Source organism: Mobula hypostoma, chromosome 2 (genome assembly GCF_963921235.1).
Source record: "Mobula hypostoma chromosome 2, sMobHyp1.1, whole genome shotgun sequence".
Classification (NCBI taxonomy): Eukaryota; Metazoa; Chordata; class Chondrichthyes; order Myliobatiformes; family Myliobatidae; genus Mobula; species Mobula hypostoma.
The window spans coordinates 187005870-187033085 of record NC_086098.1 but is presented as its reverse complement, the minus strand read 5'-3'; the positions used below and the strand labels follow the sequence as shown (position 1 = coordinate 187033085).

General features: G+C 39.4%; 1 protein-coding gene across 2 annotated transcripts in view; it reads right to left on the bottom strand.

Moving 5' to 3' along the window:
* LOC134360328 (EMILIN-3) overlaps nt 1-26544 on the bottom strand; it is a 33699-nt gene extending 7155 nt beyond the window's left edge. The window contains exons 1-5 of one of the 2 annotated variants that reach the window (XM_063074564.1): nt 26092-26544; nt 25573-25698; nt 19695-19861; nt 13487-15349; nt 1440-1475 (exon numbers count right to left, since the gene is read on the bottom strand). In XM_063074564.1, coding sequence (XP_062930634.1) covers nt 1440-1475; nt 13487-15349; nt 19695-19861; nt 25573-25698; nt 26092-26267 — 2368 coding nt within the window. In that variant the 5' untranslated portion in view covers nt 26268-26544. The remainder of the gene's footprint in view (nt 1-1439; nt 1476-13486; nt 15350-19694; nt 19862-25572; nt 25699-26091) is intronic. The other variant, XM_063030512.1, reaches the window with a different exon arrangement.
* Between the last annotated feature and the right edge of the window lie 672 nt (nt 26545-27216).

The following is a 27216-nucleotide window of genomic DNA, read 5'->3' as shown; positions in this document are numbered from 1 at the left end:
CATTTTACTATTAATAAAAATATAATGGGTACAGATTGAAATAAATTAAGCATTTGAGATGACCTGCTCAAAAATTAATATTAATCTTTTTAAAAGACAATTGAAAAATGACGTAATTCCTAAATATTATTATTGTAACCATTTACTATCTGAATACACCAAGACTGCGAGAACTTTAAAAGTTATCGTCAACGTCATGTGTTGTCAGAACCATCTAACCGACATCAAGCCGACATGGGCATTTCCTGTGAAAACACCTCACTGCTTTTGAGTTGTAATAAATCATTCTGGAGGTAACATAATCATTGTAAATATTTGTATTATGGATGAGGTTTAGAGAATTGCATGGCAGTACCACATACTGCACGCCAACAATTTTTTAAAAAAAGATGTGCCGAACGTTTACCACCTCTATATTTTTAAAGATTGGAGGAGGCATGGATGTGGAGAGGTTTGGGGACCAGGGTGGTGGTAGGGGATGATTATGAAAACTGATGAGAATTTTATAATTATACTGGGAGATTTGTAGGTGATGAGCGTGAATTAGGATATGGGCTGCAGAATTTTTGATCATGGGAATTAAGAGGTAATGTTATAATGGCAGAAATGAAGGTTGCCAGCAGCAGATAACTGAAGGGAAAGTATTATAATGAAAAGGACGAGACTTTGATTGGAACCTCTGCTCAGATTTCAAGGCTGCAAACAGTCTAGCTCTGTTTCAGTCACCAGGGACATCAGGAATGTCAATTGTTAAGGGAATACAGTCTGTGGTGGGCAATTGCTTAGGCTGTCCCAATTTCATCCAGTACAGAAGGCAAGAAGCATACCAGAGTTGGCACATAGGCGTACAGATAGGGTTGTGTGCTGTCAGCACGTGTGGAACTTCACAGCACACATTTATGTGATTCCCATTTAATTTTCCCCACTGTTCCATCAACTTCCTTCAGGTTCTACCACTCACCTACACACAGAGGGCAATTTAAACTACCAATGTACATAGCAAACAGCAGGACCACACACAGAAGTGCTGGAGGAACTCAGCAGGTCAGGCAGCATGTATGGAGAGGGATAAACAGTTGATATTTTGGGCCAAAACACTTCATCAGAGCAAGAGTATTTGGAGGAAACCTTTGGGGGTCACAGGGAGAACGTGCAGTTTCCACGCACACAGCACCAGAAGTCTGGATTGAAGCCAGGTAACTGATGGTGTGAGCAGCCTTAGCATCTAGCATTTATATCTGATTCAGTCACTTAAAGCAAACCTCAACAAGATCCACTCTAAGCCAAATAAAACTCTGGAATTATTTTAAATTTTGGAAATTTATCTGTAGATACAGAACTTCAAGTACCAGTACACCAATACTACCAGTATTTTTAATGTTACATAATATTTTTGGAAAGTAAATAGTTTAAAATATTTCTTCATTGAATAACTTTACCTGATGCTCCTGAAGGGCCAATGGGTTCTTGTAAACCTGAAATTCAAAATACCACAATTATGTTTTGGAACTCTGCCACTACTTGAAGTGTTAGGAATTTGATCTCTAACATTTATACCGGCAGACCTTTTCCTTTAAAAACATTGATTTGATGTGCAAAAGTAATATCCTATGACGTAAATGAAATAATTTTGTTGGAAGTACTGTGTGTTTGCTATTTTATATTCAATTATTGATGATATATAAGATTAAGGAGGTTAGTTGTTCATCTGTAATGCAAAATGACCACCTGATAGAGAAATATGGAAGTTGATCCATGGAAAGCTGGAAGATTTCACCGTAATAAAAGTGTACAAAGGAATAAATTAATTCTTGTAAGGGAAGCTTTAATAAAAGCACATTTAAGCCCCTTATCCTGGATAGGCTTAATTTATTCATATCACCAAGCACCATTTGTGGAGAATGGACGAGGTTTTGTTACAATACCACAAATCACTGCATCAATGTACATTGTAGCTTCTTCTACCATCTATCATATGAACTGTGTGAGTGACATGGATAAGTTAAAGGGAGTTTCTGGCACATATTTAAGATGAATCATCCAATTTCCAATCATAACAGACTGCCCAATGATTTAATATGATTTGAATATTCTTCCTTGACCTAAAATGCTGTTAGAAATCACTGCCAATATTTTATGAGCTGAGAACGGACTTATAAACTGATTCTCTGTTTATTTCCTACTAAAGCAGGGAAACTGAAAAATCACTCTCCTATTTCCATTAAAGCAACTGTGGAAAGTTAATGGGGAAGTGTTTAATGTATTTTTCACTAAATAGCCATCCTTAATATTCAACCAATTATAGTTAATTTGTAATGTACCATGTCGTACGACATGGGCATTCATGGTCTTTCCATGACCATGATTGTTCTCGGCAAATTTTTCTATATTAAATCAAGTGGTTTGCCATTCTGGGTACAGTGTCTTTACAAGATGGGTGACTCCAGTCATTATCAATACACTTCAGGGACTGTCTGCCTGGCGTCAGTGGCTGCATAACCAGGACCAGCTGCTCATACGACCATCCATCACCAGCTTCCAAGGCTTCACGTGACATTGATCGGGAGGCTAAGAAGGTGCTACATCTTGCTTAGGGAGGATCTACAGGCTAGTGGAGGGAAGGACCACCTGAGATCTCCCTTGGTAGAGATGTATCTCCACCTCGCCACCCAACAATTATAACACAAGAAGTTGTGCAGATGTTGGAAATCCAAAGCAACACAAACAAAATGCTGGAGGAACTCAGCAGGTCAGGCAGCATCAATGGAAATGAACAAACAGTGGAAGTTTCGTGTCGAGTTCCTTCCTCAAGACTAATCGTCTAATTAGACTATTATTTCAAAGGGCTCACACACACTTCATATGTCTTTCTGTATCATCTAATTCTAAGAATTTTTAAAGGTTTACTCACAATAACATGGTTAGTTATTGTGAATCTATGAAACTTGTATGTCAAATTAAAAACCACAACCTGCACTTACAGTAATTTATCTAAAAATATTTTTAAAATATTTACAGCCAATTAAAGATCTGCCATTGGAAATGGTTGCAATGCTCTTCTTGTAAATCAAAATTACAGAATAATAATTTATCATCTGTTAAATCATTCTATACCATTAATAGTACATTATTATGAAGCATTTACAATAAACTTAATTATCCATTGCTGATAAATGATAAAACATATTTCATGCAGCAGGTCTGATAAGATCTGATCTGATGTGTAAAGATGAATCACTACAATTAGGTAAGTACTTTAAATTTATTTACTCTTCATAACAGATTTTGTTTCCAAAATGTCACATAATTACTGTCAATATACACTAAATTTCATAATGGATTGTAAAGTGCATTAAAGAAGAATGTAATTCAAATGAAAGACTAAAAAAAGTCATTGATATGATGAAGTGCTTTTAATGGTCTGTGAACAAGTTGTCCCCAGTTCCAAGAGCATCATTTTAAGGTGCTACATGACAGATAGTAAAGCACAATGATGAAGAGCCTTAGATTACTGTTGATATTGATATTTTATATTTTTAAAATGAACAGTAATATTTAAATGCATCATCATGACAAAAGATCAATTCAATAACTGGCACAACTGATAGTAGCGAATTCTGGTTATAAATTTAGAATTTTAAAATTTACTCTATTTTTATATACACAAAAGATTCTGCGTGTACTGAAAATCCACAGTAACATACACACGATGCTAAGGAACTCAGCAGGTCAGGCAGCACCTATGGAAAGGAATAAAGAGTTCATGTTTTGGCCAAGACCCTTCATCATGACCCTGCTGAGTTCCTCCAACATCTTGTGTATGTTACTCCCCATTTTTCTATGATCCATTTGGCACATGGATGACAGAAAAAATGGCGAGCTATGTGGGAAGGAAGGGTTAGATTGATCTAAATTCAACAGAATATTGAGGGCCGAAGGCCCTATACTGTTCTATGTTCTGTCATTGGGAATCTCTTTAGCTTCAAAACAAGTGCAAGGCTCTCATGTCAGGTACAATATGGTATGGGAAGGGGAATGTTGCAACACAATTCTTTATACTCAATTATAACTGGTGCTTACACATGGATTATGGACACAAAAATACCAGTCAGCATATGGACCGTCAAGACATTCCTGCTGATACCAAGAATTCCATTAAGTCTTAAAAGTCTTTGCACTTACAGTTTAATCTTTGTTGTCACATCCAAAGTGGGGCAGTGTCGATGACTGAATAGAATTCTTAACGTGTTTCCCAAGCTCAGAGTCACTGTGGATAACTTTGTTGTGACCAGCACCAGAATTGACAAGTAACCGCAATGCTAATAAGCGGCTCTTGCTTATGAGTTGGTTAAGTTTCTTCTAAGTGTTAAAGGTATTTCTGTAATTTATTTTGTAAACTCAGATTTGCTCTAAAGTTTTCAAAGGTTTATTCAAAACACTGAGGAAGATTTGGATCTCAATCTAAAGTTCCAGTGGATCTATTTAAGATGCTGAAAATTTTACATACCCCAGTATTAATGCAGTAACGCCTCTATTACTGCGGAGAAGAGGAACCTGAGCAAATATTGAGAGTGGCATCACAGGTAGATAGGGTTGTAAAGACAGTTTATGGGCTTCATAAGTCAAAGTATTGAGTACAGGAGATGGGATGTTATGTTGAAGTTGTGTAAGACATTGGTGAGGCCTAACTTCGAGTATTGCGTTCATTTCTGGTCACCTATCTACAGTAATGATGCAAATAAGATTGAAAGAGTACAGAGAAGACTTACAAGGATGTTGCAGAAACTGGAGGACCCGAGCTATGAGGAAAGATTGAATAGGTTAGGACTTCATTACTTGGAATGTAGAAGATTGAGAGGAGATTTCATTGAGGCATACAAAATTATGAGGGGTATAGATAGGGTAAATGCAATCTGAAGTTAGGTGGGAATATAACCAGAGGTTATGGTTAAGTGTGAAAAGTGAAAAGCTTAAGGGGAACATGAGGGGAAACTTCTTCACTGACAGGGTTGTGAAAGTGTGGAACGAACTGTCAGAAGTGGTACATGCGAGCTCGATTTCAATGTTTAAGTTCGGACAGGTACATGGATGGTACGGGTATGGAAGGCTATGGTCCCAGTACAGGTTGATGGGAGTAGTCAGTTTAGATGCCTTAGAATGGGCTGAAGGGCCTGTTTCTGTGCTGTAAACACAGGAACGCACACAAAATGCTCAAAGAACTCAGCAGGTCAGGCAGCATCTATGAAGAGGAATAAACATTTGACATTTCAGGCCAAGACCTGATGAACACGCGAGTTCCTCTACCATTTTGTATATGTTGCTAAGAAGTTTTATGGTCTGGAGCAACATTTTCATCTCAGCTAACAACAGCAAACAAAGCAATACACACAAAATGCTAGTGGAACTCAGCAGGTCAAGCAGCATCTATGGAAATGAATAATCAATGTTTTGGGCTGAGACCCTTCTTCAGGATTGAATTATTGTGTACAGACTGGGTACATGTTTAATGACGAAATACCAGTGACTACCAAAAGCAATTTTTGCATCTTCATTGGAAGTGGGTGTCACTAGTAATACTACAGTTTATTATTTATGTCTAATTGCCCTTGAACTTAGTCATTTGTTGGGCCATTTTAGAGGCAATTAAGAGTAAATCACATTGCTGTGGGTCTACAATTACACTGAGCAAAAATGACAGATTTCATCCTGAAAGGTGAGGAAACAAGGAGAGATTTCCTGACTAACAGGTAGTTTCATCATTGGTGCTAGATTTTAAATTCAAAATTCATTCAAGTGCATTAATCAAAATTTTGCAGCTAATATGGAAGAGTGCACAGAATTGATAGTTCAGGCCCTGGATATCAGGACACTAACTTTGGGAAAGCTAAGGAAGTTGCCATATTAATGTAAATTCTTTTAAATAGATTACAGCAATGGACTGAAGAAAATTTGAAAACAATTATGGAATAGTCTGTTCAGAAATAAACTGGAGACCTATCCTGAGGACTTAGCCAAATTATATTTCTGATGATCAACGTGATTGGACAAGCAATGAGTAATAAAGTACAGTACTCATTTAATCTTTACAAGCTAAAGAGTGGTGCCAGTCACTTATTTTAATGGAGTCCTTGCCAAAGCTAAATAAAAGCCGAGTATTTTTATCAGAGCATCAAACCTCAAATTTCTTATTCAAGCTGAATTAATTTAGTGAGATTGTGGTATTGTAGACATACCGAGAAAAACCATTTGCTTCCCAGAATATTTGTGAATGGAGACTGGGAGGCATTCACATTTTAATTGCTACTTCTCAAAATTGCATCTTCACCAGGAAACAATGAGCTGCATATTTCAGGATTCAGAGCAGTAATGGATTACATATTAGTTTGATTAAAATGCCTATTTTTAAATTAACTGGATTTCCTACTGCAAGTTAATAATTACCTTATAATACATACTAAAATTATACCATATCAATTAATACATAAACTTCCTTGGAATATCAGAAATGTTGTTTAAACTGGATCTGCAAGTATCAGCTACAGTAAATCATCCATCACATTCGGGAAAGATCAAATCTGTTTCATGGAAAACTAAGAAAATAAAAGCAGCAGATGCTAGACATCAGAAACAAAGAGCACTGGAAATACTCCACAGGTCAGGAAACATTCCGTGAAGACAGACGCAGAGTTAACATTTCCTGTCAATAACCTTTCTCCGCTTTTCTCTCCACAGAATGTTGTCTGACTGCCTCAGTATTTCCAACATTTTGTTTTCAATTTATTAAGAGACCAAACCTCCAAGAGGACTACAACTTTGCTATGGGTTTGGGGAATTGCAAGGCTCAATAACCTATTATGTTGGCTGGAGTCAGGGCTTTATGCTTTGGCTCTTGTTAGGGTCACCCATGCCAAACAGGTCAAAGGGTAGAGGCCAGACTAAGAGTGGTCCACTGGTCTTCCAGGTTTAGGAGTTCGGCTCAGAGCCAACAACCCTGGTTGGTAAAACAATATTGTTACAGAAAGAGCCATGAAGAATCCTTCTACATCTGAGTGCGATGGTATTCCTGAGTCTCCACCCAAGACTTGCACGACTGACAGTAATGAAAACCAAGAAGCAGCTATTGCCATGATGAAGGAAGCCCTGAACATCATCAGAGATGGTGGACCTTCATTGCTGCCCTAAATTCCAGCTGTGTAACAGACAGTAAGTAAGAAAGAGACCAAATTTTAGAAATGTGTACGTTTATTAATCAGGTGATTTCAAAGCCAGTCACCATTTTCTAAAAGCAGATAAAAACATTCACAGACCCTAATGGCACAGCCCTAGCTGCTAATTAGTTGGCTCTAAATGATTATTTTATAGTTAAAGGCATATTTCATAAAATAATATTTAGAAGCCAATTGATAAGCAGCCAGCTTTTCTATTCTTTAACTTAGAATGTGGGAGTTGGCCTCATGCTACTGAGAACGCAACAGGAAAGTCCTGACCTGACCCTGTCAGACGGTTGCAAAACATGCACTTTATGATAAGAAATCAAAATGGATTAACAATGTGGCTAGTTTGTCTCTAGATCCCCCCGGAGATCAAAAATACCAAGTGTTGCATCCTACATCCAACACTTAATGTTCTGAAGTTCCAATCATAATGATCCAACAGGTAGTACCTTAAAATGCTTGAGTCAAGTGACTGAATTCTGAAGAACTGGAGAATGAAACGCACCTCCACTCTGCGGGCCTCTTCCTGATCCATTGGCCATATTTATACACCTAGTAATCTAGCAGTTTCGGTACAAGGCGTGTATTAAAATCCTGTAACTGCTGCCATCTAAAAGAGGAAGCAGTGCTTAAATATATTAAAAGCAGAAACAGTGGGCAGGCGGCCACTCATGGTTAGATGATGTCTGAGGTCTGATGTTTATTTTGAATGGAATTTAAAAGATTAGAGCTTTAAGATTTAAAAGAACAAAGGAAATTTCTAAATCTCAAATCTGTAGATGCAACAGCTTTATCTTAGTGTTTCTACATATATACAATTACTAGTTTATACAGTAAAGATAATCCAAACTTTAGTAACAAGCTTTGAGAAATTAAAGACAATTTTTGAAAAAAAATGCAAGATTGAGCTGAGAAGAAATCAAAATCATAAAATGTGTTGGTCCAGATTATTTACTCAAGAGATTCTGCAGATGTTGGAAGTCCAGAGCAACACACGCAAAACACTGGAGGAACGCAACGGGTCAGACAACATCCATAGAAATGAATAAGCAGTCGAGGTTCCAGGCTGAGACCTTCAAGCCGACACCTGAGAATCATTAAGTTGAGCAATACACACAAGTCCACACAAGTCCTGATGAAAGGACACGGCCCAAAGCATCAACTGTTTATTCCTCTCCATAGATGGGGCATCACAATAGTGTAGTAATTAGTATGATGCTATTACAGCTTGAGGTGTCATTGTTCAAAGTTCAATTCTGACATCCTCGGTAAGAAAGTTTGTACGTCTTTCCCTCATGCATGTGGGCTTCCTTTGGGAGCTCCCACAATCCAATGACATTCAAAGACAGTTACAACATATTTCATGTCATATGCTGGAGATACTAAACCTGTTTCTCATTCGAATTCCCTACACCATATTCTGTCTGTCACTTCTTTGCACATTTATCCCTGCCATTTATCTTTGCATTGTCTGCAAACTCGGCCACAAAGCCATCAAATCAGTGACATATAATGTGAAAAGAAGAGATCCCTACACTGACCCCTGCAGAACACCACTTGTCATTGGCAGCCCACAAGAGCAGGCCCCCTTTATTCTGAATCTTTGCCTCCTGCCAATCAGCCAATCTTCTATGCATGCTAGTGTCTTTCCTATAATACCACGGGCTCTTAACTTGTCAAGCAGACCCACGTGCAGCACCTTGTCAAAGGCCTTCTGAAAATCCAAGTACACCACATTCACTGATCCTCCTTCGTCTAGCCTTCCTGTTATTTCTTCAAAGAATTCCACAGATTTGTCAGACAAGATTTTCGCTTAAGGAAACTATATTGACTTTGGCCTACGTTATCGTGCGTCTCCATTGTCCCAAAACCTCATCCTCAATAATGGACTCCAACATCTTCCCAACCACTGATGTTAGGCTATCTGGTCTATAATTTATTTTCTATTGCTTCTCTTTCCTCTTAAAGAGTGGAGTGACATTTTCAACTTTCCAGTCCTCTGGAACCACTCCAGAGTCTAGTGATTCTTGAAAGATCATTACTAATGCCTCTGCAATTTCTTCAGCCACCTCCTTCAGAATCCTGAGGTGTGTTCCATCTGGTCCAGGTGATTTACCTACCTTCAGACCTTTCAGCTTCCCAAGCACCCTCTCCTTAGTAATAGCAACTGCACTCACTTCTGCCCCCTAACACTCTTGAATTTCTAACATATTGTTAGTGTCTTGCACAGTGAATACTGATGCAAAACACTTATTATTCGTCCATCATTTCTTTGTCTCCTTTTACCTCTCCAGCATCATTTTCCAGCAGTCCAATATCCATGTTTGCTTCTCTTTTGCTCTTTATATATTGGGAAAAACAACTTTTGGTATCCTCTTTTGATATTTTAGGCCAGCTTACCTTTATATTTCATCTTTATTCTCGTTATTTTTTTAGTTGTCTTCTTTAGATATTCAAAATCTTCCCAATCCTCCAATTTCCTACTATTTTTTGTTATATTATATGCACCCTCTTTTGCTTTTATGCTGTTTTCGACTTCCCTTGTCACCTATAGTTGCCTCATCCTCACCTTTAGGATATATTTACCCTGCACCTTCTGTGTTGACTCCAGAAACTCCAGCCATTGCCATTCTGTCATTCTCCATGCTAGTATCCCCTTCCAATTAACTTTGGCCAGCTCCCCTCTTATGCCTCTGTAATTCCTTTAACCATAAGACAAAGGAGCAGAAGTCAGCCATTCGGCCCACCGAGTCTGCTCCGCCATTTTATCATGAGCTGATCCAGTCTCCCATTTAGTCCCACTCCCCCGCCTTCTCACCATAACGTTTGTTGCCCTGGCTACTCAGATACCTATCAATCTCTGCCTTAAATACACCCAATGACTTGGCCTCCAATGTCGCACGTGGCAACAAATTCCATAGATTCACCACCCTCTGACTAAAAAAAATTTCTTCTTATTTCTGTTCTGAATGGGCGCCCTTCAATCCTTAAGTCATGCCCTCTCGTACTAGACTCTCCCATCATGGAAAACAACTTTGCCACATCCACTCTGTCCATGCCTTTCAACATTCGAAATGTTTCTATGAGGTCTCCCCTCATTCTTCTAAACTCCAAGGAATATAGTCCAAGAGCGGACAAACGTTCCTCATATGTTAAGCCTCTCATTCCCGGAATCATTCTAGTGAATCTTCTCTGTACCCTCTCCAACGTCAGCACATCCTTTCTTAAATAAGGAGACCAAAACTGCCCACAGTACTCCAAGTGAGGTCTCACCAGCGCCTTATAGAGCCTCAACATCACATCTCTGCTCCTATACTCTATTCCTCTAGAAATGAATGCCAACATTGCATTCGCCTTCTTCACCACCGACTCAACCTGGAGGTTAACCTTAAGGGTATCCTGTACGAGGACTCCCAAGTCCCGTTGCATCTCAGAACTTTGAATTCTTTCCCAATTTAAATAATCGTCTGCCCAATTATTTCTTCTGCCAAAGTGCATAACCATACACTTTCCAACATTGTATTTCATTTGCCACTTCTTTGCCCATTCTTCCAATCTATCCAAGTCTCTCTGCAGACTCTCCGTTTCCTCAGCACTACTGGCCCCTCCACCTATCTTCATATCGTCAGCAAACTTAGCCACAAAGCCATCTATTCCATAATCCAAATCGTTGATGTACAATGTAAAAAGAAGCGGCCCCAACATGGACCCCTGTGGAACACCACTGGTAACCGGCAGCCAACCAGAATAGGATCCCTTTATTTTCACTCTCTGTTTCCTGCCAATCAGCCAACACTCTATCCACGTATGTAACTTCCCCCTAATTCCATAGGCTCTTATCTTATTAAGTACCCTCATTTGTGGCACCTATAATTGCCTCATCCTCATCTTTGAGATTAACACCATTGTAATACTGATACATCTGACTTTATTTTCCCTCTCTCAAACTGCAGGGTGAATTTCATCATATTATGATCACTGCTTCCTCAGGGTTCCCTTACCTTAAGCTCCCTAACCAGATCTGATTCATTTCACAACATCCAGTCCAGACTTACATTTTCCATAGTGGCTCAACCACTCAACAAAGCCATCTTGTAGGCATTCCACAAATGTTCTCTCTTGGGATCCAGCATGAACCTCATTTTCCCAATCTACCTATATATTTAACTCCCCCATGACTATTGTAAAGTTGCCCTTATTACATGACTTTTCTATTTCCCATTGAAATATAAATCCCACATCCTGGCTACTGTTTTAATTCTGTATATAACTCCATTCAGGGTCTTTTTACCCTTGCAATTTCTTAACTCTACCCATAATAATTCTACACTTTCTGAACCTATGTCACCTCTTCCTAAGGATTTGATCTAATTTTTTACCAGCAGAATCACCCACCCCAACCCCTACCTGCCTGTCCTTTTGATGCAAGGGATATCCTTAGATGTTAACTATGATTTTCTTTCAGCTTATGTCTCAGCGATGACCACACCATCATACCTGCCAATCTCTAACTGCACTACATCTACCTTATTCCGTATATTGCGTGCATTCAAATATAACACCTTCAATCCTGTATTCATCACCCTTTTCAACATTGCCCCCATGTTACACTTCACTTCATCCCACTGACTGCAATTTTGTCCTATCATCTGCCTGTCCTTCCTCACGGTCTCACTACACAACGCATTGACTTGTATACCAATTGGCCGTCCGCAGCCCTATCACTCCAGCTCCCATTCCCCTGCCAGCTCAAGTTTGAGCCCTCCCCAACAGCTCTATTTTCACTTTTCTAGTTTTATTTTTACTTTTCGCTATTTCTGGCATCTCCAAGCCTGAATGCTTGAAACCACAGTGAGGAAAACAGCTCTGAATTTTCTTGCAGCTTATTTCTTGCCAACTATTAATGATAAAAATGACAGCTTTTTGAACACAAACACATGCAGCTGATGCTATTTAAAAACTGCTAGCTCTAAGCACAATGTAATATCTAACTAGTGCATGTCTGACACTAGTTAGAAACTGTTCGGCAACAGTCTCCTACCCCAATTAAGCAGAAAAGTGTCCCAAATAAACGAAGCAAATCTCAGCTATTTTCTTGATTAGATTTTGTTATTTAAGTATTGTCATAAATAAACGGCTGCCCCGATTGACCAATAGCGCAAGTAGCTGCAATTCACTTTTCTTTGAGAGAGTACACTTTAGCTAGAGAACACTCTTAAATGGCAATATACATATTCTTTTTTTATCCTTTTAGGTCCATTTATACAGTGGAGTAAAACTGATTCAGTTTATATAATGTCTGATTTCAATATGAGAAAACATGCATGAAAATTCAGAATGATGCATGACACAATAAACTTTTTTCCAATTTATAAAAAAAATTTAACTGCTGATGAACATAATGCACATTCAGATTTAGATCAACGGTTAAAAGGTGCTGCTAAGCTTGCAATTAAAGTTTTGCAAATGGAGTAACACTCAAGGATATGGATTCAACATAGCCCAAGTTTTGAACATTAAGTGATTAAGCGCTAATATTAACAATAACTGAAGATCTTTTTTCTAAACTCTGTTTTCCTGTTCTACTCCTACATCCCATGATTCTCTTTGTGTACAGAAATCTCTTTCTAAAATAAACTGAATAATCCTGGACTCTGGGGAAACAATTCACAACCCCTATGACCAAGGATATTTCCCCTTGTTCTCCAAATGGGGAAAATGAGCTTGGTTAACATCCATGCTGTGAAATTCCTCAACACTCTCCCACCTAACTCTTTTTTAAGTAAATGATTATACTTCAGATTCATGTAAGTAATCTTTTATTTACTGGAAATCAAATCCTTGTCAGTAAATATTGCAAGCAACATTCCACTTACCTGGTTAGAATGAAAAGTAAACTGAAATCTCATGAAGGATCTTGGCCTGAAATGTAAACTGTTCATTCCTCTCCGTAGATACTGCCTGACCCGCTGAGTTCCTGCATCGTTTTGTGTGTGTAAATCTGAAATCTGCCTCTGTAGATAATGGTGATGCCGTAACTGATTTCTCTGACATCCCATCTAATGATTCAGTTACAGCAGAAATATTGAATGTAATAAAGGGGTTTTACCAGATTTTGGTCCAAAATAAAAGCTAAAACAGTGGGATCTGACAGGATTTGTTCCAAAGGATTAGGTAAGGAATTTGTTCTAAATATTCTATATCTGATTTGTAGATGATATATTTATAGATAATAGGTATAGAATATATGGTATAGAATATGTAATACTCACCAAATAATGGCTGCTCTCCAATGCCTGAAATCTTGGTACGGCACTCACGCACTGAATCTTTCAGACCAGTGATTTCTTGACCATGTATCACAAGGGTTCCATTCATTTGGTCTAAGTAACTCCACAGATCACCAGCATGATTATCCAAAGCATCCTTAATAAAATCCAGACTGGCTGCTAGTGCATTTAGTTTACTGCACACACTCTCCATTTCTGCCACCCGCCTGTCAACCTGAGATACTTCCTTCTGGATGTCTTGAGCACTGTGCTTGCAGTTATGGAGATCTGACATAACCCTGTGGTTAATTCGCTGAAGATCTCCTTTGAGCTCATGGACACGCTTGCCATTAAACATAAGCTGGGAACCTTGGCTAGTCAGTATCTGTTGAATTAGATGAACTTCATCTGTCATTTTGCGGTCGTGTTCATCCCAGGTTGAATTGGCATTGGCAAAATCGTCAGCGTATCGGCTGACAGCCTCTTTAATTCCTTTCAGGGTTTTGTTAACTGAGTTGATGTTGATCTTCAGTAAAGTAATTTCTCCCTGCACTCCACTGGATTCTTCTTCCTCTTTAATTTTCCTTTGTATTTCAAACATGGAATAGTTAAGCCTGTTGAGCAGGCCGGAGTTCTTATCCAGCTGGGCCACAATATCTCGGCAGTTTTTCTGACAGCCATCAACGTCTGTTCTGAGAATTTCAATGTCGCTAATAACTGAGGTACACTGATTTTCCAGAGCTATAATTCTCCCCTCCAAGTTATCCAGACCATCGTGATTTTGCTTTTTAATAGTAGCAATTTCTGTTTCTAGCATTGGAATTACTACTCCCTCTAGGTTTGCAGGTGTAGTTACATTGCTTATTTCTTCAACTATAATGGTAACCCGGCTCTCGATCTCCTTCAGCTTATCGTGCATAATTGTTTTCATTCCATCCAATTCAGTCCCAAAATACTCCTTAATGTTGTTTTCAATGTTCAAGCAATTTTCTTCTAAGCTTTTCTCTGTTGTGTTGATTTTAGCCTCAATGTCATCCAACCTACTATCATGGATATTTTCTATGTGAATGGTGGAGAACTGTGGTAATTCATTCTCAAATCGAGTTGTTAATGACTTTTGATTGTCGGAGATCTCACGTAGTTTTTGTTCCAAGGCGGTGACTTTGTCTGTCAAATACTTAACAGTGTCACAACAATTTTCAGTTACAGCCAATCCATCAATTTGAGTTTGTAAATTATTAATCTCCTTCTTCAGGTCAGATTCTTTTCCATCTATTGTTTCCTGAAGTCTTTGGTTTATACTTTTTAGTTCATCGCACTGCTGTTGGACCAGCTTTACCTTGTAATCACAGTCGGTTTGGACACCTGTAAACTTGTTTTCAAAGCCATCCAATAGGTCCCCTCTGAACTTGGTGAGTTTGGCATCTATGTAAGGACCAATTAAGTTCTCAGTGACTAAAGGTGAAGAGGGTCTACTGGCCTCCAGTAGTTGTCTGAGTTGTCCATCGTGGCCAATCACCATCCCATGAACTTCATCAAGCAAGTCACTCTTTGTTTTCAATACATCCTTAACTTCTGTCACTTTAGCCACCAAGTCTCCCATTGCTGGTGGATATGTTGGTTCCCCTTTAGTCAGGTTTTCTAGGCCATCGGTTATATATCCAAAGCCAACTGCAGCATCAGGGTATTTCAGATTATTTAGCAACGAAACAATCATTTTGTTGGTATCCTCCTGAATCGATAGCCTGAGGCTATCACTGATTCCACTGACCATTGTTTGGAGTTTCTCAACTGATTGTGAAAATCGTCGCATTTCATCTTCTAAACGGTCAATTCGTTCCCCATATATATCTGGAGGTTTAGGGCCTAAAAGTAGACAAATATTACAAAATTAATGAATGACACAATTTGGGCTGAAATTGATGAAATAAAAAATGCCTCAATTTAACTTCTCATTTATGTATAATTAGAACTATAAGACTATAAGTAGAAATGACAGGTTTTACTTCTGTTGTTTATGTGATATGGAAATTAAGTCATAGAACTGGGGAATTTATAGATGGAACTCTAAGGCACATTCTTCCAATAAAGAGCCTGTGAATGTGGCCTCTACAGTGATGATTACATTAACCTTTAAGTGGCTTATGTGTATGCTTAATGCTTCATAATTTTGAGTTTCTCACATTGCTAGCATAATGCTTTTACTTATGAGGAAGTTGTAGCAATTAAAACCAAGAGGCTGAATTTGCAGTTTAGCAATAGTACAAAATGTGTGGCCATAAACTGGTGATCTTTTTACATCCCAGCCATTTCTCTAAGCCAGTGGAAAATAGATTCATGGACTATCGATTTGCTCATGCTGTACCGTCCCTAAGACCAAAGGCCCATTAACCTCCAAACTTCATTTTTGCTTCCCAAATGCATTTTCAGATGAACACAGCTTTCTCGATTAAATCTTTATTCATTCCTTTATGAGGTGTGGATCACACTGGCAATTTGCTACTTGCCTTTGAATGGAAGGTGGAGTCAGACAGATTGGTGGGTCTGCAGTTACTAGCTAAATTCAAAGTTCAATTTAAATTTATTATCAAAGTATGTATATGGTCATATACTACCTTGAGATTCATTTACGTGCAGGCATTTACAGGAAAATAAAGTAATACAATTGAGTTTATGAAAAAACTTTAAATTACAGAGACAGACAACATCCAATGTGCAAAAGAGGACAAATCGTGCCAATAATAAATAAAAAATAAGTAAATAAATAATACGAAGAACATGAGTTGTAGACTCCCCGAAAGTGAATCTGTAAGTTGTGCAGTCAGTTCAGCATTGAGATGAGTAAAGTTATCTTCGCTGGTTCAGGAGCTTGATAGTGGTGTGGGACCCAAGACTCCTGGACCTCCTGCCCGATGGTAATAGCGAGAAGGGAGAAGCTTCTTGTAAATGTGCTAAATGATGCTGTGCATGTGATGGACTGGGCTGTCTTCACCATCTTTTGTAGAGTTTTCTGTTCTGGGGTAAATGTGGGAGATTACCTTTCCTGAATAACAATGGGGAGCAAAATGGCTTTTGGCAGTAATCCAATGGTTTCATGATTTCTGACAACTCAGTTCTTTAAACTTAATTTCATAAATTTAATGCCCAGCTGCAATATTGGGATTCAAACTTGCATCTCTGGATCAATGACCCAGAATACTGAATGCAGAAACTTAGCCAACATGCTCTTAAAGACTTTTAGTTGTATCCAGCAATGGCAACTTGTCCAAGCATTTTGTCTTGGGGCATTTCCCATAGAATACAATGCTATGAAATTTCCTGAAATTGTATAGAAGTATTGACTTTATGAGGAAGGATACAATTTTTTAGTGCAAAAGATTGTGACTTATTTGGTGTATGACTTAGAGATGTATTCATACTTTGCCTGAGCTTTCTCTATTTGTTGTACAGTCAGTGGATGCTATACCCAACCCACTGTTACTCACTAACTTTGTTCTGCCTGTTATCCAAAGGTTTGAATAACTTTGTGGTTAGATCAGGCTGTAAACTTGTGCCTACATTTTCAAAGCAGGAGCAATTTTTGTTTCTGTTTAGTGAACATTTCAATTAATTTGCTTCTCAGCATTAAAATCATTTACTGTATTTTGAATGTCTGTTGCTGCATCAGAAGAAATTCCATAAAAAAAAACCCAAAAAGATTGTTTTGGCAACTTTCATAGTCAGCCTGGGTCTAAAGAACTTGTGAAGGGATGTTTCAAGTTAAGAGTAGGTTTAACAGCCATGCAAGCACTTCCACTACCATGAATTTCAACACTTGCAGAAAATGCCACCCATTATTCTTTTCTTGAATATAGCAATTAGTGTGCTAAATGTACATATAGGAGAATGTGACTGCAGTTTTCAGCAATGAACACAAATAAGTCCTAAACAAGGACCACAGTATAAATTTTGCATTCTTATGACCCAATTGTTTGTTTTAAGCCATGTTTTCTCACTTTTCATCATATTCTAAATGAATTCACAAGGACAATTATGCCAGTTTAGCAAATATTTTGCTGAACTGCCCATACACCCATGTTGCAAATTCCAGGTAAATGTTTACATGAATACACTAACTCACTTGAACATTCCCACAAGCAATGGGCTCACTTGCAAGGACTCTTCATCTCATGTTCTTGATATTTATTGTTTATTTATTTGTATAATTGTTTCTTCTTTTGCATTTGCCCAGTTTGTTGTCTTCTGCACTCTGGTTGAGCACCTTAGTTGGGCAGTTGTTCATTGATTCTAATATAGTTACTATTCTATAAATTTGTTGAGTATGCCCACAAGAAAGTGAATCTCAGGGTTGCATATGGTGACATATGTACTCTGATAATAAATATTTACTTTGAACTTTGAATACACTAATTAACTAACTCATTTGTCACTAAAAGAAGCAGAGTATGTCGGAAATGCTTTACAGGTCAGGCAGCATCTGTGGAGAGAGAAATAGAGTTAATAATTCAAGACTAAGACCTTTTATTAGTCCTGAAACATCAACTCCTTTTTGCACTCCACAGATGCTGCCTGACCTGCTGAGCATTTCCAGCACTTTCATTTTTTATTACAGATTTCCAGCATCTGTAATTTGTTGATTTTCAAGTCATTTCTCACGCTGCACTGGCATTCCTTGCAGTTTTGCCTCTGGATATTCTCTCCTGAAGTATCAACAATAAAAACGATCCTTTATCTCCAACAAGTTTCAAATGAATAAGAAGAATATATAAGCAGAAATGGAATAACCAACTATAACACTGGACAACAAAGACTTTGCTTCCTGAATATTTTTTGGATGCATCTTATGGATTTTGGGCCACTGATCATGAAAATCAGCATGAAATTTCTCTATCACACACAATTATTTGTAATGGCTTATATTTGTGATTTCAATTCATAATTCAAGTCAATTAAAATGTTGCCAACCATGTTAGTTGGAAAGTTTTCTATTTTGCCCAGGCATGCCTGGGTATGCTTAGGCAGGCAGATGCCTCATGGGAGGACAGATTTTAGAAAAAACAGGACACAGAGCCTACAGGAGGCAGAAGAAGATGCCAAGATGCATGAGCCAGGAATGGAAAATGACACTGATACTGATACAGATTTTGAACCCTTTATGTCGAGTGAGCCTCATCTGATAACTCAATCTGAGCTAAAGGACCTGGTCAGACTCTTAGGTTTGTCAAAAGCAAAAGTAGAAAGAATTACTGGGTTCAAGAATGCAAGGATGGAATCTGCTGCCACCAGGCACAAAAATTTCCGTGAAGGATTTTGATATTTGAGACAGATATTTCCCAGAATAACTGATGCCAAGATTAAGGCAGGCATTTTTGTTGGTCCACAAATCAAACAGATCATCAATGACAGGTAATTCAAAGAACTTCTAGTGGGACTGGAAAAAATCGCATGGAAGGCATTCAAGGATGAAAATTTTCTTGGCAATTACAGAGCACCAAACTATATGCAGCTGGTTAATAACATGCTTCAAGTGTACAAAACCACGAAGTGCAACATGTCACTAAAGATTCATTTTCTGCATTCCCATTTAGACTTCTTCCCTGCAAATCTTGGCGCTGTCAGTAACGTGCAGGGTGAAAGGTTTTTCCATAACATTGCAGTCATGGAGAAATGGTATCAGTGCAACTAGAATCCCTCAATGCAGGCTGATTATTGTTGGACACTTAAGCAAGAAGCCTCAGACACTGAGTACAAATGAAGATCATCAACAAAACATTTTTAGATTAGTTGAACAATTGCAAAACATCAGCATGAATACGCAATTAAACACATTATATTCAATAAAAGTTAATTTCTTGTTTCTCCTGATTCCTACGTGATACAAGTAGTCTGAAATTATATTTGTGTTGAGCTTCAAGTTGTCTATCATAAACAAACAAAATTCTGAGGGAGTAACACTTCAGAAAAAAATTGTTATCCAGTGTAATTAGATAGGACTGTTCATTCCTGAGTAGAAAAGAAAGTACATGCCATTTTATAATTTACAAGACTGCTTTTAAGAATTTTGCAAACTAATAAAAAATGGTTACTTCACAGTATGGTTAGATTATGCAGGCATCTTGCACATTTCTACCAGACTTGGAGCTTAAGTGCGATTTACAATGCAATTGATCTGCAGTTAAAAAGAAAAGTTCTTGATATCATTAACACTTACCATAATAACCTTTTCTGGGTCCTGGATATGATGGTCCAAGTTCAGGGACTCCTATAGTAGGACCTTCTTGGCAAGCATCACCAGAATATCCTGGACAACATCTCCATTCCAACTCTGTAACTGTCTTGTATCCAATTTTATACCTAGGCTTTAGAAAGGTCCGATATCTGTGTGAAAAAAATTGATAAGAAAATTACAGCTGGCCAATTTAAATTATGTATTTACCACTGCAAAAGATCTCTATAATGGCAGGCAAGCCACTGGCAAAAAGCAACATTGTTCTCATAATTTAATGATTTATTGTTTACTTTGAACTTACTAACTTGCACAAATCATTAGTGGCAGAGTAAGGCTTCAGATATAAAAATTATCATTAGTACTCTACACTTCCAGAACCTTAGCTTTGGTGGAAACTGGGTTAAAAAGATGAAGGATTTCATCTTTTTTCTTGTCAACTTGGAGCCAAATTGAATGGGATCCCAACAGGATGTACACCGAAAGCTATTCCTGGTTCAAGTATGAACAGAGAGTTCTTTAATATCAGTTTGAGCACAGATAGCGCAGAATTAATTACTTTTATTTTTAAATTTGACGCAGTTTTGATAATTTTATCCCTAAACTGATTTGAAAACTTCATTTGGATATGCATAAATATCTTAGCCCTCAGTGTACTTCATCAGCTTTGAACACAACTGCCATTATTAAACTTGGATTAAACGACAACTGTGAAGTGGATTTCATCATCTGGTCAAGGTTCAAAGTCGCTCGGCTTTCTCAGCTGTCTGGAAATTGATTCTGTCAACTAAAAATAGCTGGTTAAATCAAGCAATGTGTTTTTCATTAGAATTAGACGTACTGTAGTAACTACAGAACACACAAGCTCGAACAGATGAGGGAACACATGAGAGGTCCTCAGCCCACACATCACTTTCCATGCTGTTTTGGACCGAATCCTCTCTATTTAAAATGATATAAAATATATTATTCCTCAAATAAGAGTGTAATCTGGTATTTATATATTGCATCCTTGCAGATGTATCACCCTCAACTACCTGTTTGGCACTCTCTCTAAATCTAATGCGGAATAATTCTCAAGTGACAAAGGAGGTGGTCATTTTGGCCCACCACATCTATACAAGTTCATAAAGCAATCCCATTCCGTATTAATATTCCTTGTAACTTAATTTCCCCACATTCCCATCAACTTGCCCTAGATTTTACTGCTCTCAACATAAAAGAGCAATTTATCATGGTCTATTAACCTAGCAATTTGGAATCTTCAGGATGTGGGGGGAAAAAACCCCGGGTCTATGCAGAGAGAATGAGCAAACTTCACACAGACAGGTCAGAACTGAACCCAGTTTACTGGAGCCATGAGGTCATAGCTCAGGGCAGCAGATCTCACAATCGACCTGGTTATCAGCTTGCATCTTATCGATTCATATAGATTCAGATACAGATTACATCACATGTATATTAAAACATCAGGTGGCGGGGTGGAGGTACGTCTCTACCAAAGCTGGTATAAAGTGCTCCTTCCTTCCACTAGCCTGTAGGTCATCCTTGAGCAAGGTATAGCATCTGCTTAGCTCCCCAGTCAGGGTCACAGGAAGCCATAGGAGCTGCTGGTGCATATCTCAAGTCCTGGTTATGCAACCTCTGATGCTAGGCAGACAATCTGAAGAGTATTGATAATGGCTGGGGTCACCCGTCTTGTAAAGACACTGCCCAGAAGAAGGCAATGGCAAACCACTCCTGCAGAAAAAAATTGCCAAGAACTATCATGCTCATGGGACCATGTGATTGCCTATGTCATACGACACCTCACCTCAATGGTGAGGACATTGAAACATACAGTGAAGTGCATTTACAACCAACACACTCAAGGATGCACTGATGCCCACAAGTGTCACCACAAATTCCAGTGCCAACATTGCATGCACACAATGCTTGGTAGAACAACACAGAACAGAACACAAATGGCAAAACAAGCCCATTTCCTTACCCACTGCATGTTCACATTAGCTATTAAACCTTATTCTGCATTCTGTTATTGCTTTACCTTGTACTACCTTAATGCACCGTAATGTGAATTGATCTGTATGATCAATGAGCATATTTTCCAATGTACATTTGACACTAATAAACCAATTCCAATTCTGCTATCATGCCGTGCAAATTAGTAAGCTATCTTAAGTTAATTTTCCAGTCGTTAAAAGATTTAGCATTTGGTTTTATGGATATCAGCTACATACAAGGAGCAGTAATATACCTCAAGTTAGTGAGACTCTGCATTGAACAAAAATAGTTGTATCTGCAGAATTTTCAAATTGAGATAGCCCAAGCCTTTGTCTTACTTATATAATTGAAACTGGTGCCAAGCTGTATCAGCCCTTGACCTTCCCTTGGACAACATTGGTGTCGTGGAGAGGGGAGACTTGCAGCATGAGCAACTGCTGGTCTTCCATACAACCTTGCCCAGGCCTGCGCCCTGGTGAGTGAAGACTTTCCAGGTGCAGATCTATGGTCTCGCAAGACTAATGGATGCCTTTAATAATTGAAATAGTTTAGAGATGAATAACACACATCAAAGTTGCTGGTGAACACAGCAGGCCAGGCAGCATCTTGGCCTGAAACGTCGACTGTACCTCTTCCTAGAGGTGCTGCCTGGCCTGCTGCGTTCACCAGCAACTTTGATGTGTGTTGCTTGAATTTCCAGCATCTGCAGATTTCCTCGTGTTAGAGATGAATAACAATAATTTTCCTTTATGTAATTATCATCCCAGGGAAACCTGCTCCTGAGACAGCCTTGTTTCCATTTCATTTATTTATTTAGAGAGACCACATGGAGCAGACCCTTCCATTCTAATGAGTCATGCTGCCCAGCAACCCACCTATTTAATGCTAGCCTTATCACAGGAGAATTTACAATGACCAAATAACCTACTAACCAGTATGCTTTTGGACTGTGGGAGGAAATGCATGCAGTCATGGGGAGAACATACAAACTCCTTACAGGCAGCACCGGAACTGAATTTCGACCTCCAATGCCCCGAGATGTAATAGTGTCCAAGCAACACACACACACACACACACACACACACACACACACACACACACACACACAATGCTGGAGGAGCCACTACCATGGCGCCCAAGATTTTCCATAATATTGAAAAGGCTTCTCCACTAGGGGGTCCCAACCCTTTTTATGTCATGGTCCTCTTCCATTAACCAAGGGTGGAAACACCTGTCCTATACTAAGCTATAGAAGACTATGGACCTACTACAAACAAATAGGGTTGGTGTGGATGGGTGCACTAGTCAGTATTCACATAGTGGGCTGAAAGGCTGAAAGGCTTTGTTCTCTGTGCTTTCCTTGTTCTTTTTTCATTTCGACTGCAATCTGTTAGTTGCAAGGGAGAGGTCTGTTCTGCTTCAGGTCTTCACCAAGGTGACCACAGAATGTTTTCTCAGTAGATTGTTCTTCCCTTGGAGAAGGGAGAAAACCAACTCTCTGCTCATGAGATGAAGATATTTTATCAGAATTAAATGGGCTAAGTTCTGATAATATTTAACTTGGACAGCAAAGATGAATTTAGGCAGCACACAGTCCGTGTAATTGTCTATTTCTCTTTGTAGCTTGGGTTCCCAGCCTGGGGTCCACAGACTCCTTTCTTAATGGTATTGGTCATAGCACACATAAGTTTGGGAACCCCTATGACATCAAGAGAACTGTATCCAATCTCCCTCTGTTGCTGAGCAAATGAAGAACCAAAAAAAAACATATTAGGTGGAAACTCAAGGAACAATGTTCTCTTCTCCCAAGGGTGGGATTCACCAGCTGATACCAAGGCATGGAAAAGTGATTAGAGGCCACTAAATTTGATTACTAGCATTACCCTTGGTAAACAAATACAAAACCACACCTATTAAGACATAACAAGCAAGAGAGAATCTGCAGATGCTGGAAATCCAAGCAACACACACACACACAATGCTGGAGGAACTCAGCAAGCCAGGCCTGCTCTATGAAAAAAGAGTGCAGTCGACGTTCCGGGGTGAGGCCCTTTATCAGTATGTCTATTAATACATAATGTTCAAGACTTCTGGTGTGTGCGTGTGTGTTGCTTTCATTAGTTTCTTTGAATTAGGAAATGTCTTGTATAAACTTCAGCTGCTGCATTGAGCACATTAACATCTGCAGTCCAAATTACACCGGCAGCAAACCTGCTTTGACGAGCAGCTACCCATCATTCTCGGAGTTCCAGGGAGCATCTGCATTCAGTTTTTGGAAAGAAGCTGTTTGCAGTAATAGAACCTGGCCAAAGCGGTGACCTAATATGAAACATCTTTCCAAGCACAGTTTAGGAGCGCTTTATTTGATTGAATGGTTTCTTTGATACCTGACAGATCTTCCATTGCTTTGTCCCTGCTGCCATTCTTCAAGTTGTCCAGCACATGCCTGAACTGAAAATTGCCACTGACAAAATTGTAATGCACCATCATGATGTCAAGATTACAGCAGCAGTGCTCTTTATTCATTCAAATGTATATGTGATGTCTAAAGCTACCTTTTGCATCCAGTCATAGACTAATGCACACCAGGAGGCCATTTGATGCCTCATATCTGAACCAGCTCTTTGAAGGAGATACTCAATTAATCTCACAGGATTGCCTTTCCTCCAAAGCTTTCCAATATCCTTCTTTTCTTTTTTCAAATACGTACACATGTAATTGAAAAATTAATTCTCAGTTTGTTTCTAATCACCTTGAGGCAATGCATTCCTAAATGCAACATAAAAGCGTATAAAGTTTTCATCAGCAAACTTGTGATTCCCTTGCCAATTGTTTTAAATATGTGCCTTTCGGTTACTGACCCACCCACAAGCACTGTATACTCTGTGAAAACTTATCACAATTTTGGAATATTTTTCAGGCCTTCCTCTTCTTAAAAAGTGTTCTGTCATGCATCTAATTAAACACCGTTTATAAAAAAAGCAACTTCAATCAAAGGAATGCTGCGGCAACCTCTGTACACCTTAAATGATTCTCTCCCAAAATACACTCGTTATTCTTCCAAGTTCAGTCTTGACTGCGGTCTTTGTTCAATTCAATCCGTAGGACTCTATGCATTGAACTTAATTAAATTTTAACAAGGTAATGGTAGTAGGAAATCATATCAATGTCACGAAAGCCGTCAAGGGACATTTTTTCCAATGAAACATGTATCTGGCATCTACTGCAAATGGGTATTGAACGTCCGCTGTTCCTTTGGTGGCCACTAGAGGATGCGAAAGCACCAGCGTTCGGAAACCGTCTCCCGCTCTCTCAAAGATATGTAATCCTGAGCAGTGCAAAGCTGTTTCTTGGTTCAAAATCTTAATCCTATTTATTACTCCAAATCTTTGTAACAATGCATAAAAACATATCGATCGTTTAAAAACAACTGATTAATTCCTATTGTTTTTAAAGTAGTAATATTAAGCCAGAAACCAAATGTAAATCAGATCAACCCACTCAATGCAACTTCCCATAGGACACACCACAAAAGCATCCACTTGGTGCATAATAAATAATTTTAGAGATCCAGCTGTGAATTTGAACTTTAAGGCACTTAATGTCAATCAATATCCGATTTGACCCACTGCACAAATCTTACTGTTTTGGCTCGGATTAAAACATGTCCCTTATTTCCTGATGGATGGAGGGTCCCGTCAGTATAAATCTGCACGGTACATTCCACCGTGACAGGATCGCCGAAAGTCTATTGTGTTCAGGGCACTAGACTGGAAACAATCTCGCGGTGTAGTTGCAAATTCAGTCAGTTTCCTCTCTGGTTTGTCCCGTGTCGCGCGAGGTAGCGCTGCGAACTTACATGACTACGCCCGGACACTTGAGTTGTCCCCAAGCACACTGATGGTATTCGGCTTTCACAAAGGTGTCTGTGCCGTCTTGCATCGTGCAAGTGATATTCTTCTTCACAATATAGGCGCAATAATTCCTAAAGGAGAAAACCAAGTCACTCGTTGATATTTTTCGTGCAAAGTCTTCATAACACAAAACAAATTTTGTTTATTATAAAATAGAACAGTACAGCACAGAAACAGGCCCTTCGGCCCATATCTGCGCCTAACACGGTGCCAAATTAAACCAAATCCCTTCTGCCTGCACAAGATCCATAACCCTTCATAATTGAGTGTCTAATACTTAAGGGTCACTGGCGCACGATTTTTAATATTGTTGGTGCAAAATATCAATTGAAATATTATGCACATTTCTCATTTTATGTGCCATTTGCGTTCGCATTCAGTTTTCCAAAGCGCCGAGCAGAGGTTTAAAACTGCAAAAGCTTTTAATAACTGTTTAATCTTTCAGCAAAGTATAAGGAACTCACTTGTGCCGGGCCGTGCTCCGCCCTGCTCCTTTCAGACTGGGACTTGTCCCTGAGGTGAAGAGGTTATAGCGGTACGGAGCGTAGAAATTGCCCTTCGCTTCCATGAGTGTAAGAAGGGTCAATGCCACCAGGCAGCACAGAATCACAGAGGAAGATGCCGACGCGCTTTCTAACATCGTGACAGCTTAAAAAAAATCCAGGTGTAGAGGCGCAGTCGAGCCCGTCTCTTAAACTAGAAGCGGTGCAAAATTTGTCCGAACGCCTGAGACTCGGGGAACGTGAGCATCAGCTGGAAAAGAGAAGGTGGGATGGGTGGGGGTGAACGGGAGTCCCGCGGTAGCGCACGCCGGGTCAGAGCTGAGATGGGGGAGACTGCGGGGCAGGGGGCGATTGATGAGCCATTGGCTCTGGCCCTGAGTCTATATCGCCACCAGCAGTCGCCCACCTCCACAACTTAGCGGACTCGTGCGAGTGGGCGTTTCGTTGACATTAGCACAGACCCAGCCCTCACCCCCTCCCTCCCTTCACCAGCACTACCAATGAGGGTGCAGCCACCCCTCCTCTGCTCTCCTCTCCTCACCCCCTCCTCCTCCAACATTTACAGACCCACTGGTCGCCAGCAACGCGCACTACCGTTCGGGCTGAAGCCAATCATTTGATCTTTCATGGCAAACTCTGGTCTCGGTTTGAAAGGGGAAATGCACCTCCTTCCCCCCCCCCCACCTCCAACAAACAAAGTACTCTTGGTGCAAATCCATATCTCCGCGGAAGACTTTGCACAGGCCATAAGATGCACAGCCACGAGAGGCAAACTTACTGGCCGCAGTAGAATCCCAACTCAGTTACGCTGTCAAAAGCTTCGTAAAAGTTCAGCCCCGTCTGCGCCGAAGAACTTGTTAATTATTTGAAAGGCACTGTTAGCGCAGTGTGACCCAATCCTGCCCGCGTTTATTTTAGTTTGTAGGGTTTCTAATATCCTTGGCTGCAGGTTTGAGAGGGAGAGGGAGAGAGAAATGGAAAGTTTTTTTCTCTTGAGGAGTTTGATTTTTTAAAAAATATATAATTGTCACCTGGTGGCTCTGCGGTGAGGGAGGGAGAGAGGGAAGGAGGAGGGAGCGGAGGTGA